Raw genomic sequence first — 15,303 nt, 5'->3', positions numbered from 1 at the left:
GGGGGGAGGAGAGGAACAGAAATTAGATTGGAGACATCACAGCGTGACCTGCACAAATAGGATGAGAGCTGATGTGGAGGACCAGGATTGGGTCTATCCCCAGTGGAGAGAAGGAGCAAGAGAGTACGGAGAAGAGTAGGAGAGGCATGTCGACAGCGACAAAGGTGAGATGTACTCAGAAGTTAAAGGATAAATTAGATAAAAAATAGGAAGCGGGAAGTTTTCTGACTAATGGTGTGTTATACAGCAGCTATGCCATAAAATTAACGCTGCTCTACTAAAGTCTTTCCTCCACTTCAAATAATTTGTAATTGTGCAATTTGAGAGCAGACTTTGTTGTACTTGAGTATGTGAATGTATTAGTCTACAAGCAGGTAGTTTTTTGAGTATCAGAACAAATAGGAGGAAATATTTTTTCACTCAAAGAATAGTTGAGCTCTGGAACTCATTGCCAGTAGATGTGGGTTTCTGCTGGGTACTTGTGACCTGGATTGGCCATTGTTGGAAGCAGGATACTGGGCAAGATGGATCATTGGTCTGACCCAGTATGGCTATTATGTTCTTATCTCTCTATAGTGTGACCTCACCTTGAGTATTGTGTGCAGTTCTGGTTGCCATATCTCAAAAAAAAAATATATATATATATATATTGGAATTTAAAAAGGTTCAAAGAAAGGGTGACCAAAATGATTAAGAGAAGGGAACCTCTGTTATATGAGGAAAGTCTAAAAGGTTAGGGCTCTTCAGCTTGGAAAAGAGACATCTGAAGGGGGTTATGATAGAGGTCTATAAAATCCTGAGTGGAGTAGAACGAGTAAACCATGAATTGATTGCTTACTGTTTCTAAAAGTACAAAGACTAGAAGACACTCCATGAAGTTCCATGGTAATACTTTTAAAACAAATGGAATAAAATATTTTTTCACTCAATGAATAGTTAAACTCTGGAACTTTTTGCCAGAGGATGTGGTAACAACAGTTAACGTATCTGAGTTAAAAAAAAAGTTTGGACAAGTTCCTGGAGGAAAAGTCCATAATCTGCTATTAAGATAGACATGGAGCAAGCCGCTACTTATTGCTGACCTACTATGGTTATTATGTTCTTATGTTGTACTGTTGATGCTCTTGCTTTTTGTGGAGGGTGGGGTTCACAGACTAAGGCCAGCCTCCCCTGAAATTAACACTCGGGGTCAGTGCAACCCGGTAAGCTAGGCGGGGGAGATGCCAAAATCTGCTGCAGGTTATGCTGCTTGTTGCGCTGGGCTACTCTCTCACCCCCTTCCCCAGCTCCCTTGGGTTCAGCATCTCTCCAGTTTCTGTGGATCCGGCATCGATTCTCACCCTCTCTGAATTTCCCCCACCTCCCTGCCTGGTGTCCTTTTCATCCTTCCCTTTTCCTCTTCCGGTGGTTCTCTAAGCTTGCTGGGTGTCACTAGCAGCCCCAGTGATTCAACCAGACTCGTTTCCCTCATCTGCATACCACGTCCTCTGATGCAACTTCCTGTTGCCACAAAGACAGAATGCAACCTAGGGAAGGCATCCTGTGTTGCAAGCTTAGAGAACTACCAGAAAAGGAAAAGGGAATAGTGAGAGAGATACTAAGCTGGTACAGGGGGGAGGGGGTCAGTGAAGGTGAGATTTGATGCCAGACCGGGCAGGGGAGGGCATTGGGGCAAGTGGGAGAAAGGCATTGTGGCTGGAGCTGAAAAGGGGGAGCAAGCTGTAAAGAGCATTGTGGCAGGAGCTGGGAGCTGAAAGTGTGGGGGGGAGCAAGATGGAAAAGGGTATGGCAGCTGGTTCTGAAAAGCAAGGAGGAGTAAGAGAGAAGGGCATCATGGCTGGAGCTGGGAGCTGAAAAGGGGGGAGCAAGATGGAGAAGGGCATCGCAGCTGGAGCTGGGAGCTAAAAAAGGGGGGCAAGAGGTAGAAGAGCATTGGGGCAAGTGCAAGTAGGGCATTACAGGTGAAGCTGAGCACTGAAATGGAGAGGGGGAGCCAGAGGAAAAACGGTATTGGGGCTGGGGGCTGAAGGGGGCTGAAAATGAGGAGCCAGGTAGGAGAAGGATACTAGGGTTGGAGCTGTGGGCTCAAACTTTGGAGCCAGGTGAGAGAAGGGGGCTTGAGGAGTGGCCCAGTGGTTAGGGTGGTGGACTTTGGTCCTGGGGAACTGAGGAACTGAGTTCGATTCCCACTTCAGGCACAGGCAGCTCCTTGTGGCTCTGGGCAAGTCACTTAACCCTCCATTGCCCCAGGTACAAATAAGTACCTTTATACAATATGTAAGCCGCATTGAGCCTGCCATGAGTGGGAAAGCGTGGGGTACAAATGTAACAAAAAAATGGGGAGCCAGGTGGGAGAAGGGGGCTGAGCTGGAGCTGGGCAGGAGATGGGTGCGGGGGCTTGGAAAATGGCCCTGATTTAGGGGCTAGAAAAAAGTGGCTGGGGAAAAAGGAGAAATAAAATCTAGCTACAGGTAAATTAAAAAAAAAAAGGGGGGAGGGGGTATGAGAGAAATAGAAAAAAATGAAACAAGGATCAGAGTCAGAATACGATATAACAGAAAGGGGGAAGAAGATGGGCAATGAAAAACAGAAAATAGAAATTAGATCCTGGAAAAGGGACTTAGGAGAAAACAAACAGAGAAAGTAGTAAAAAGAGCCCAGGGCAACCCAAGTGGAAAAACAAAATGGTCAGACCACAAAGGTACAAGAAAATGTGATTTTTTAAAAAATAAATGATCTTTATGTTTAAATCATTTTTATTGAGACCATTATCACAAACAATCAATTAGATCAAACACATATTTCCAAAATACAAGAAACATGACCATCCCACCCCCCACCCCCAAAAATAAAAAATCCCCTCACCCATCTAGAACAGCCAGAATCATAGCTCTAAACATATATACCAACTTGGGAAGATAGATTAAGCACTCTACTGTGCTCCCTGGGAGTCAGGGTCTGCCAGAAGCGCTCCCAGATTCTCTGAAATTGACATCCCTGGGGGTGACGTAATATCTTGCATACCAAGTCTCTGCATCTGTAACAAAAGAATCATCTGCTGCTGCCACATAGCCAAGGAGGGAGGTTCCGAAGAAAGCCAGTGTTGAAGCATCACACTTCAATCCATCAACACTGCACGGGCTAGGAATCCTGAGTAGCCAACAAGTTCAGGCTTCTCCGGGTCATATTTTCAAAAAACTTTCTCTGGGACACAACTCGGGACGTTTCCAAAGGAGATTCTAAAAAGCAATTAAGGACTTCCAAAAAGCCAGCACGACCGGGTAAAACCAAATATATAACTCAGGGTTGCATCAGGTCTGTAGTAGCAATTTGAGTCCAGTAGGCACACCCTGGAGGAATATAGAAATGCAAAAGAAACTTGTAATGTAGCTCTCACACAGATAAGAGTTAACCTGTAGTGATGTGGCCAGCTACTTTTAAAACTTGTTGTTCTGGGCTCTGATTGGCCCAGGATCTCAATTAATCTAGGATGTACTGGCTTTTGCCCCAGTCTTAGCCAGGGAGAAAAGAGAAAATGATCTCTTTGCTGAGGCCCTGTGTTCCTGATCTCCCCAGGTACTGTTTAGATAGTAAACAAATGTTTAGTTAGTTCTATAATTGATCCATATTCAGTTACTTGTTACAGTTTGCAGATTGCATCTTTTCTGATCACATTTTTAGTTTATTGCCTCTGCTTGTCTGGACTGACTAAGTATCCTGATGGTTTGTGTGTTGAGTCTGTGGGTGCTTTCTAAGAACTGTGGAATCACTGGGGATAATTTGAGAACGGGAGACTCGCCCAGAAGTGATAGGACACAGTCAGTAGGAGGAGGGTGCTTGTGTACAGCACAAGCGGCAGGTGCAGGCAGACCTGAGCTGTGCTGGGGATAGGCCCTCTAATTGGCCATGGGGTAACCCCAGGCAGGTGGCTAGGCGTTTCGTGACAGATGCACACTAAGCAACAGTACAAAGCAGACTGCAGTGATGGGCACCCTATCGCTGAATACTTTTTAAAACCTTTCTGACTATTCCTGAACTCGGGGAACTTCAGAAATAGCTTCAACATGGTCTGAAATCTTTCAAACAAATGACTGCAAAATGATGTCTGTTGCAGCTTTTTTTTCTAGTTCCCTTTAAGGTGTTAGGCTTGGAAATCTGCTTGCAAGTAGTTAGTCCTGCACTTTTCTCTATCCTCCACTGGCTCGTGGGAGGGGCTCAGGGTTGAAAAGTAAACCACCCAAAAGGAAACAGTCTGGTTGCAGTTTTTGGTTCAATTTCCAACAAATGCACATCCTTACTATTCTAGCTCTAGGTATTCATTAATACAGATTACTATCCTCAAGTTCCTGCTTTCTCAACACATTTTTATAACTTTCTTTCTACCTAAAAATGTCTTCCTCCTGCTTGCACAATTTTCAGTCTGACTGAATTTTAGTCATTCTGCAGCCTTCCTTGCTTACTCCTTTCATTCATCTTGTACTCTTCCTTGCTTATTCTTTCAGCAATTCTGTTTTGTATCTATTTGATGTCAGGGAATATGCAAGTCTGCTTTTTTAAGTAAGCTAAAATAAATATTTCAATATAAGCAATTCTAAAGAAATTTTTCAGTTGTCATGGCCTCTCTGGGACTGCAGTTGCTCTATCACTAGGTCTTGTATGTTGTCATTTTTCTTTTTCTGCTGTTTTTTTTGTTGTTTTTTTTTTTTTTTTTGGGGGGGGGGACTACCTATTTTTCTGGGATTGTTGTGGCTGGCTGTTGTTCTCTAGGATTTCTTCTTTCTTGTAACATTTTTCTTGCTCTTTGCCATCAGTCTCCTCATGACTTTCAACCCCAATCCCTTTCTCTTTTATTGTTTTCTTCAGTTTTCTAACTCCTTATGTTTCTTGACTCTTCTTCCATCTACTTTTCCCTTCTCCCTGTATGCCTTGCCTTCCCTCTCTGTTTCTGACCATCCTTTATTTATTTATTTATCATCCATTTTACAAGTATTCTTTCACTGTTGATCTCTCTCTCATCTCTTTCAATTTTCTCCATTCTTTCTTGAATTGTTTTTTTTAGATTTAGTCTCATTTTCAAAGCTATATGTAACTTTGTAAATCTATGAACTTTGAAAATATCATTATTACTTTCCTTTCAAAATCCAAGCTTAAGATAATTTTCACACTCAACTACTGTTGTTATTTCCCTGCCGAAGAGAGCTTATAATCAAAGTTGCACCTTTTCTTTCAGTCCCTCTCTTATTATAAAGTGAGCTGCTTTTGTGTTGTATGAAAGGTGTGTTGTATTAAAGGCTGGGTATAAGGGTTAATAAATCAAGTCTCACATTTCCTGGGTCTTTTCCATCTCATTCCTCTAACTCCAGTCAATATTGTCTCTTTAATAGATCTTACCTTCATCATTCCCCAGTAAAATCGCCAGAACTTCAAGACTGTTTGTCACCTCATTGCAGAATTCAGAATGAGCACAGAGCTCAAATGCGAACATATAATTTCCCTATACTAGGGAACTCAGTCTTATGACATTCTCATATGGCCATAGAGTGTTCTAATTACCATGCATTTTTTTTTTACTGATAGCCATACACGGGAGTCACACAATGGAGAATAATTAATCTCTTGAACTTACATGGCTTTGTCAAGAATGATGAAGTTTTTGTGTGTAATGCAGGACCATTGAGTTATAAAGAGTGTTCTTACTCAGTATAGGATCATTTGGATCTGAGGAACTTTTGTGTTCAATGCAGAACCCTTGAGAAGGGCTTGCCTGCTCAGTGCTAGTTCCCCAAGAGCCAAGAAGCCATCCTGCATCTCTTGGCGGTGGAGTTCGACAGCTCTGTCATTTGAAGAGTATAAAGTCAAGTTTCTCTGGGATGGAGACCCCCCACCCCCCAATCTTCAAGTATTTTGGTTTTCTGATCTGACTTTCTTATTGGGAACAGACAAGGAGTGGGAAATAGACCTAGCAATTCAGAGATGGAAGAGGAAACTTTGGCTATTTAGATAACGTTTATCGACAGGAGACTCAACAGAGTAATGTGTTTCTGCCACAGGCCTGCCTCAGGAATCTCTGTAAATGATCCATCATATGACAATTTCCAAAAATACGAGACACACATTATGAAAAATTGAAAATACAAATCGGTCTTAAAAAAAGACCGTTGGAATTAAAGATCCGCTCGGTGAACTTCATGCTTGTTAGAATGAATCCATCTCTGGATTGCTAGGTCTATTTCTCTTGTGTTTCATGGGATCTCGTTGTTCCTCTGCCTAGGCACATTTTCACTGACTTTCTTAATCCCATCTTTCTTCCAGGGTGAAAGAATCACATTAATACGATCTGTTGATGAAAACTGGTTTGAAGGGAAAATCTCTGGCACTCATCGTCAAGGTATCTTCCCGCAGTCATATGTGACTATCCTGAAAAGACCAAGAGTGAAAAATGCAACAGATTTTCCTGATTTTTCAGCTTCTCATTCCCCAAGCAGGAGTATGACAACATCACCACAGGTAAATTGTGCATTTCTCCTTGATTCTTGTATTGTATTAATCCAGCCCTTCTATATCCTTGGCACCAGTGTAGAGGTTCCTTCATTTTTATAGCAGCTAAATTTAACCACTGATAGGGTGGACGTTTTATGCCTCCATGAGATTTGGCCATTTAACTCTTTAGTTAGATTGCTAGTTCTCTTTGAAAATCTACCTCTGTGTAATAATCCTCCCATGACCTGGTCCTTACTTCCTTTCCCCTGTGCAACTTAGGGTCTGAATCCAAACCATTCTTTGACCTGTGTGCTATCCCCTATGTGAACTATGGCTTGTTTAATAACCATTAAAATACCTTGGACCTATATATTAAAACTACCAGGATCTGGGCCTTCCATATGAATTCCTCTATGTACTACTTTAAATGACATTGGAATTCTACAGTCAATAACAACTGTACTTATTTAGGAAAAAAAAGTGATCTCCTACCTCTCAACCTGCTGAGCTCTCCAGGGTGATATTTTTCAGAGTAGTGCATTTACTGTATATCTATGAAAGGGAATGACATGGTTTCAATGGATATTCATTTGTGTCTCTGGAGGTTGAATGGTTTGAAGTCCAGTGAGGTGAATGATGTGGTTAGATGAGAAACCTATCAACTATAGAATAAACCCTCCTTTAAAAAAAAAAAAGAGAAAGCATTTAAGATTGTGCCTCAGTGATGTAAAAAATTATTAACAGTATTGCAGAAGAAAAGTTTATAAAACAGTTTACTACTTGACTCAGACAAAGTTGAGGATATTAATCATTAATTCAGCTTCAGAATGCAGAAAATGTCAGTGTTATTAGTAATTCCAAGCAAGGATTATCAGTGTTTGAAATGTTTTATTCTTTATGGGTTTTTAACACATGTAACATTCTTTTCTTCATTTGTTGAGTAAGCATTGTATAACTTCATAGATTGATTTCCATCTCTGCGAAAGTTAACTGTGATTCCAGAAGATGCAGGCACCTTTACAGTGTTCTAGTAGGCTTTGTTCAGCATTACAAGTACTAACACTGTATGCTTGGATTTTATAATTAGGCCTTTTAGATGGATGTTAGTGTAACTCCTGCCGCAGGATAGTCTTCTTCCACTGTCTAGAGTGAGACAGGGGTCACTAAATACTGAGGCAATTTTACCTCATGGATATTCCTCTGAAAACCCAGCTAAGGTTTCTCTCATGGGTGGGGGAGGGGAAGTCCTGTCTCCTGGACTCATGTGATGGCCGACGCTGTTAATGGACAAATCTTTTTTTGTTCCTTTTTGGATCATGTTTTATTTAATTTTTTGAATTTATTTGGCTGATTTTTTTAGCATGTCTCAGAAATTAATTGTGAAATTTGATGAACACACCTAGAAAAATGATATGTGTAAATTATCTTTGCATTAATTTGGAGGTTTTATGCATGTAAAGTCAATGTAATAATATATGTTTCTTATAAATACAACATTTTACAAACCAAATGCACATCCCTAACCTAATAGCAGATTCTGTGAGGCAAGAATCAAGCAAAGTCCCCAAGTGGTGGTCCAGCATGACACTGAAAGGTGCAGTTCCAAACCTGTGTATAAGTGAAAGTCTTGATTACAACTACTTGGCTTGGCAGTGCTTATATAAAAATCTGCTTATATAAAAATCTGTTTCTGTGATCCCTATATTTATCTTTTCCCTTTAGTCACCAAAGGTCATAAGTTACAACTCTTTTGGGAAAATCTTCTACTCCATTGTTTTACACCTGGAATTGTTGGCTTGCTCCTCTTGACGCTCCCTTATGACTTTATATCCTTTTCCTTCACACATGGACATGTTATGAGCATTTCTCCAAACTTCCCCTCAGGTCATGCTCCTTATATATCAGCATTAACTTCCTCCTGCTCCTAGTCAGATACCACCCTGGCAATCTGTAAACTCCTGTCTTTCTTTAACACTAGTGTAACTGTTCTTTTCAGATAGGGAAACTTCTTGCTATTTTTGTCATTCTCCTTCCTCCTTGGGATTGAAAATTTCCTTTCCATAACACATAAGATAGCACAGAGGAAAATAGGCACTTCCAGTCATATGTAATGGCTCTCTCCTCTAGAATTATGCCTTTAGTGTTTAAGAATAAAAGAGCTATTAAACTCCATTTTTTTCACCCACTGAACTATAAAAGTTCCAAAAGTTTAACATTTAAAGAAAATGCACAGGAAAATGGGTTAGCATTCCTACCTCCTCCAAAGCTAGCAAAACGTTAAAAAAATCTACAGGGGCAGCAGGACAATATCTCGCTTCCTCTAAGCTCAACTAAAACAATGCATTAGGAGAGAGAGGGAAAAGATCCTATCTCAATCAAATTCAAACAAGATATCTACATCTACTCTATATAGATCTCCTGCTATTATAGAATTAGGAGAATTCCATCACAGCAGACCCTAAGGAGTCGGGGTAGCAATAAGATATACTTCTCTGAATTCTCTACTTGGTATGTCCTGTCTCAAGAGATGCACCAACATCTGGGAGCCAGTGATAGCACTAATGTATATGCAGCTGCAGCATATGGAACATGGATGATAGTTAATGCTGCCATGAACACTAATGCTCTTTTGATACATAGAGAAAGGCACCGCGAAGGTGACAAGGTGGATGATGTCAATAAAACTATTGGATTCGAAAAAAGTTCACAGCAAGAGTTTATTGATAAAGACTGGACTCGACACGAATCGTGTTTCGGCTGCTCTGGCCTGCCTCAGGAGTCCCTGTGTATTGATGTTCAGTTGGTTCCTGAAGAGTGAATCTGAAATATTTAGTAAAGCCGAAGTTCGCTCTGGTGAAGTAACTTCACTGTAGCACATAAGTACGAGCGGCACCGAGCGAACTTCGGCTTTACTAAATATTTCAGATTCTCTCTTCAGGAACCAACTGAACATCAATACACAGGGACTCCTGAGGCAGGCCAGAGCAGCCGAAACACGATTCGTGTCGATTCCAGTCTTTATCAATAAACTCTTGTTGTGAACTTATTTCGAGTCCAGTAGTAGTTTTATTGACATCATCCACCTTGTCACCTTCGCTGTGCCTTTCTCTTGGATTTATCATTGCGTATTTTTGTTTTCTTCAGTGATTGTCGACCTTTTGGTACATACCGTGTTTCCCCGAATATAAGACACTGTCTTATATTAATTTATCCTCCCCAAAACGCGCTAGGTCTTATTTTGGGGGGGATGTCTTATTTTTCTGGGATCATGGTCGCCCCCCCCCCACCTGAAGTCGCCCCCCACCCGAAGTCGCCGCCCCCCCCCTCCACCCGCACTCCGGAACTAACCTTAAACTCCTTTCACCTTCGCAACGCAAGTTCCCAGCAGCAAGCAGCAGCAGGGCAGACCTCTCCTTCCTTCCATGCCCCGCCCTCGCCTGATGTACCGTAACGTCAGGCGAGGGCGGGGCATGGAAGGAAGGAGAGGTCTGCCCTGCTGCTGCTTGCTGCTGGGAACTTGCGTTGCGAAGGTGAAAGGAGTTTAAGGTTAGTTCCGGAGTGACGGAGGGTGGGTGGAGGGGGGGCCCGGCGACCTCAGTTGGGGGGGGGGCTGGGGGCGGTCTTGTCCGGCTCTCGGCGGCCCTGCTGCAAAAAAAAAGTTTGCTAGGTCTTATTTTCAGGGAGAGGCCTTATATTTACAAATGTAGCAAAATCGCTACTAGGTCTTATTTTCGGAGGATGTCTTTTTTTCGGGGAAACACGGTAGACCATGTCAACAAACAAGCTGTAGCTAATACATTTTTACTGGGCTAAATAAGCTTGTGACTGGCTTTCAGCAGCTCTGTTCCTTTCATCAGAGCAATGCAGAATGAAATATGGATGACGACTGACTATATAAATTAATTACAAGTGGCGCTACAATGGTGGTGTAGTATTTGTTTTGAAATTGGTAAACTGTTGTATAATGTCATAGCATTGTGTAGCAGTGACAGCCAAAAAGGCAAACAGAATGTTAGAAATTATTACAGATTATAATAATGCCTCTGTACCATTCAATGGTGTGACCACGCCTTGAATATTGTTGCTGCATTTCAAAAACGATATAGCAGAATTAGAAAAAGTAAAAGAAGAGTGGACAAAATGATAAAAGAAATGGAGTAATTCCCCTAAGAGGAAAGGCTTAAAGAGAGGTTAGGGCTCTTAGCTCGGATTACAGTTGGCTGAGGGGTCTATAAAATCATGAATAGAGTTCAACGGGTAAGTGGAAATCAGTTTATTCTTTCAAAAAGTGCAAGCACTAGGGGACACATCAGGAAGTAACTAAGTAGTACATTTAAGACAAATAAGAATATATTTTTTTCACTTCATGCATAATTAAGATCTGGAATTTATTACCTGCCAGAGGATATGGTAAAAGCAGTTAGCATAGCTGAATTTAAAAGAAAGTTAGGTTTTCAAGCTTTCCACAATGAATATGCATGAGATCTCTTTGATTTGCATGTACTGCTTATATTGTATGCAATCTCATGCATATTCATTATAGAAATCTTGAAAGCCCAACTAGGTTGTGGCCCTCGAGGACTGTGGTTGCCCACCCCTGGTCTAGATTATGGCAGGTAAGACTGAATGCTAAAAAATGCAAGCTCATGCATTTGTGTTGCAAAAACCCAAGGGAGCAATACAGTATCAGGGGTGAAGTACTTCTGTGCACAGAAGAAGAGCAGGATCTGGGGGTGATCATATCTAATGATCTTAAGATGGCTGAAGAAGTAGAAAAAGCAAAAGCCAGAAAGATGTTGGTGTTCATAAGGAGAGGAATGGCCAGCAAGAAAAAGAGGTCATAATGCCTCTATATAAGTATCTAGAGAGACCTCATTTGTAGTATTTGTATCTAGTTCTGGAGATCCACCTCAGAACAGAGGGGGACAGACAGGCCTAAATACATATTCTTTGGAAGAACGGCGGAGAAGGGAGATATGATAGGGACATTTAAATACCTCCATGGTAAAAATGAACAGAAGGCAAGTTCCTTTGATTTGAAAGGAAGCCGTGGAATGAGGGATCATAAGAAGAAAGTTTAAAGGAAATGGACTCGGGAATAATTTAAGGAAATGTCTCTCTACGGAAGGGTTGGCATGTGTGTAGATCAGTCTTCCAATGGAGGTGGTAGAGACGAGTTTGAATTGCAGAAAATATGGGACAAGCATACAGGACAAGCATAGAAGAGAGGAATGAATTGTAGAGCTGCTTAATTAATCTGGATGGACAGACTGATAGATCTAATGTTCTATATTTGCCATCAGTTTCTATGTTTCTATTAGCCTGATTTACTAAGCTTTTCCCCCATAGACACAGAATAGGAAAACAAAAGCCTTAGTAAATCAGGTCCATGTTTGGTAAAGCGTTTCTCTGAAGTACTTTTGTGTTTGAAAGTGTCCAAACATGTTCATTTTATGTGTCTTACACTCTTGGGTAGTTTTTGAAGTTCAGGACAAAATTAAATTTTTAAAGACACAAGAATGGAAGAGTAGCCTTGTGTTAAATAATGTAGGACCTTTGGGGACATGGAAATGCTTACTGTACCTAAGAATAGCCATACTGGGTCAGACCAATGATTCATCTAGCCCAATATCCTGTTTCCAACAGTGGCCAGTCCAGGTCACGAATACCTGGCAGAAAACCAAATAGTAGCAAGATTCCATACTACCAATCCCGTGGTTTCCCAATGTCTGTCTCAATAGCAGACTATGGACTTTTCCTCCAGGAACTTGTCCAAACCTTTTTTTTAAACCCAGATACGCTAACCACTGTTACCATATCCTCTGACAGCGAGTTCCAGAGCTTAACTATTCGTTAAGTGAAAAAATATTTTCTCTTATTAGTTTTAAAAGTATTTCTATGTAACTTCATTGAGTATCCCCCTAGCCTTTGTAAAAACTCGATTCACTTTTACCCATTCTACACCATTCAGGATTGTGTAGACCTCTATCATATCTCCCCTCAGCTGTCTCTTTTCCAAGCTGAAGAGTCCTAACCTCTTTAGCCTTTCCTCATGTGAGAGTTCCATCCCCTTTATCATTTTAGTCGCTCTTCTTTGATCTTTGGTGTACCGACTCCACAGCCCCAATTAAAACACCTCAAATATAGAATCAGTTTACCAAAAACAGGTTTGTTTGGGTTTTTGTTTTTCAATGGAAAGCAAATCCTAGAATGAGAGCTGAAAACTGAGGAGCAGCATAAGATATTTTTATACAGAAAAGAGTGTGGAGGCAAAAAAATCAGTATTGGAGTTCAAGAGTGAATGTTATAAACACAGAGGGTCCTTGGCTCAGTGGTGTTGAAGAGGAAGTTAGTAGACCAGATGAGCTTTATGGTTTATATCTGTCATGACTCCTGATATTCTCTGTTTCTATGCTTTCTCTTTTTTTTTTCACTTAAGGAGGTTTGGTGATTGAAGTCTGTGGGGGATGAGTGGCATGGTACAAAAGGTAGCAGATTGAACTCTATGAAATTGAATGATGTGATTAGGATGGAGATGTACTGAAGTGTATGGAGGAAAATGATGTGGTTAGGAGGGCGATAGTTCTCAAATGAGTATGCCACCTTGCGGTGAAGGAGAGTTGAGTTGTGTATTTCCTTTGTTATCTTTCTCTTGTTTATTTTCTGCTTTTATCCTTGATTAATTTTTCACTTTTTCTTCTTTTCTTTAAGTTTCCTGGTTATGACAGGCAACATACACCAATCCCACCACCTCTACCTGTCCTGAGCAGGGCTCTCTCTCCAGAAGTGCAGGCTATCACATCTGAGTGGATTGCTCTCACAATGGGAGGCTCACGTAGTAGCACTCCTGGCTTAACTCCTCCTTTGCCTCCACTTCCTGAAGCCTTCCTGTATAATACAGACAATATCACACCCTCTGCTGGGCATAGCCCATCCCCTCTTCTATCTGGCAGCTGTACCCCCACCCCCTCTCTCTCTCCACTCACTCTTTGCTCTTCTAGACCTTACTCTGCCCAAACTTTAAGTGTTAGCCCCTCACATAGCGAAGATAAAGTTGGATCTCCTGGCTCACATGATGTGAGTTCCTACAGATCTCCCTACTCAGTAGCAGCAAGTTCTGAGAGTTTTCTCTCAGAGTTGAATGATGTCATCAATAACCAATTCCAATTGCAAAGGAAGAAAGAACAGAGAGATAGTGACACAAAGGATTGGGAATGTTCAAATAAAAGAATTAGTGAAACACCAGCAAGTGCTGGAAAGGGATCTGAAAGGCCTGTACAACTGAACAGGGACTGGACCCCAAAGCAAATGCTGTCATGTGCATCCCGTAAGGAACAGGACTTGTGTCAGGACCTGCTTAGTATTGTTCTGGGACCGGATACTGAGAAAATAGAAAAGAGAAAATGCAGTAATCAACGGAAAGATACTGCAACAGATGAAAGAAAGGTACTGATGCATGTGTGTGCTGTGCTACTTAACAAAGCTCTTGCAGGAAGTAACTAGAGAAAACATTTAGTCCTTTTCTAGCGGCCAATTACCTCTTCTACATGGCATAAATAAGCATAATTTGTACAGGAGACATACATAGGAATACTGCTGAAACAGTATGAAAATATGTACTGTGATTTGATGCAGGCTAGGAAAGAGCCAAGTGGGGGGGGGGGGGGGGGGTCTTGTATAGGCAGCGAGAAAGCACGCAAAGTTCTGGTACAGACTGTAAAAAAGCATGCAGAAATGAGAGACAGGCTGAGAACATATGGATAAGAATTGTTTATTTGAGGATTTGCTGCCCTTGTTTTTATGCTGCCTCTGGTGTCACTGATCTACCCCATCCCAAGATGGGGGAAAGGGACACAAAAGTTGGCTCAGAGCACCAGAACTTCTTAAACTGGCCCTACTCCTTGCATTTGGGATATGGAAGACACATGCAAGTTAGTGAGAGCTCTCAGTGTGGTCTGACTGCAGGCACTTTTTCAGCCATATTGAGATCTGAGCCACACAGTGACCCTGTAATCTCATGTGATCTGTCAGTCCTCCATGGTTCAAAGTACAAGATGGCTGGATTGGCACCAAGAGATTAGAAAGCAATCAAAGGGCCCCCCTACACAAGTTAGCTGGAATGGTAGGGGAGGTAGCTGTTATCTTTCTTTCTCCTTCAGCCATGTTATCACTGGGGTGGATATAAAGTACCAGTACCAGGGGGTCAGATGGAAGGGTTTGATGTCATAAATTGAAAATCTCCCTCCTAAAAAGGATAGCCCCATTGACAGCTCTGAGTTAGACCAAGAAAAATCATGCATAATTCAGATGCATGATAAGAGGGCATGTAGGGTTCAAGAGCGGATTAAGACAATGTATGGGCAAGTCTGTAACTGGGCGCTTCCAAATACGTACCACTTCCATGCGTAAATGTACAGAATACCAGCACTTTTGCAGGTAATTGTACACTTATGCACGTAATTGGCAGCACATCGACTTAGCACTATTCATGTAGGTGGCATGGTACATTAGTGCAAGGGAGCATTATTATACTTTTGCCCAATTTGCCAGCTTTCCTAATTTCTGTAAACATTTCTTCATCTATTCATTCTGTCTTGGCGGACGGTAGTACAGCCCTACGAGAATATTCCTTCCGTTCACACATGGAATTTCTATCCATAATGATTCCACAGTTACTCCAGATCTATAGTTAGTGTAGCTGAGGTGCCAGAATATAAGGTTTAGTGATGCTGAGTTATGGTAATGTGGGCACCCAGCTGCTGTTATAGAATAAGTTCTTTCAGCGTGCCTTTGGGGGCGCTGGTAGAAATGTCCCCTGTATGG

The 15,303-nt window shown here is 41.6% G+C and overlaps 1 protein-coding gene across 9 annotated transcripts in view; it reads left to right on the top strand.

Annotated features, from left to right (window-relative positions):
* SORBS1 (sorbin and SH3 domain containing 1) overlaps positions 1-15,303 on the top strand; it is a 426,813-nt gene that overhangs the window by 377,799 nt on the left and 33,711 nt on the right. For 8 of the 9 annotated variants that reach the window (XM_030203463.1, XM_030203457.1, XM_030203461.1 and 5 more), the window contains 2 exons: positions 6,313-6,507; positions 13,192-13,926. In XM_030203463.1, the coding sequence (XP_030059323.1) occupies positions 6,313-6,507; positions 13,192-13,926 (930 nt within the window). The remainder of the gene's footprint in view (positions 1-6,312; positions 6,508-13,191; positions 13,927-15,303) is intronic. The other variant, XM_030203462.1, reaches the window with a different exon arrangement.

The sequence above is a fragment of the Microcaecilia unicolor genome, chromosome 5, assembly GCF_901765095.1.
Source record: "Microcaecilia unicolor chromosome 5, aMicUni1.1, whole genome shotgun sequence".
NCBI classification, from domain to species: domain Eukaryota; kingdom Metazoa; phylum Chordata; class Amphibia; order Gymnophiona; family Siphonopidae; genus Microcaecilia; species Microcaecilia unicolor.
Note: the sequence above shows the minus strand (reverse complement) of the source record. Positions and strands in the feature narration are given on the sequence as shown.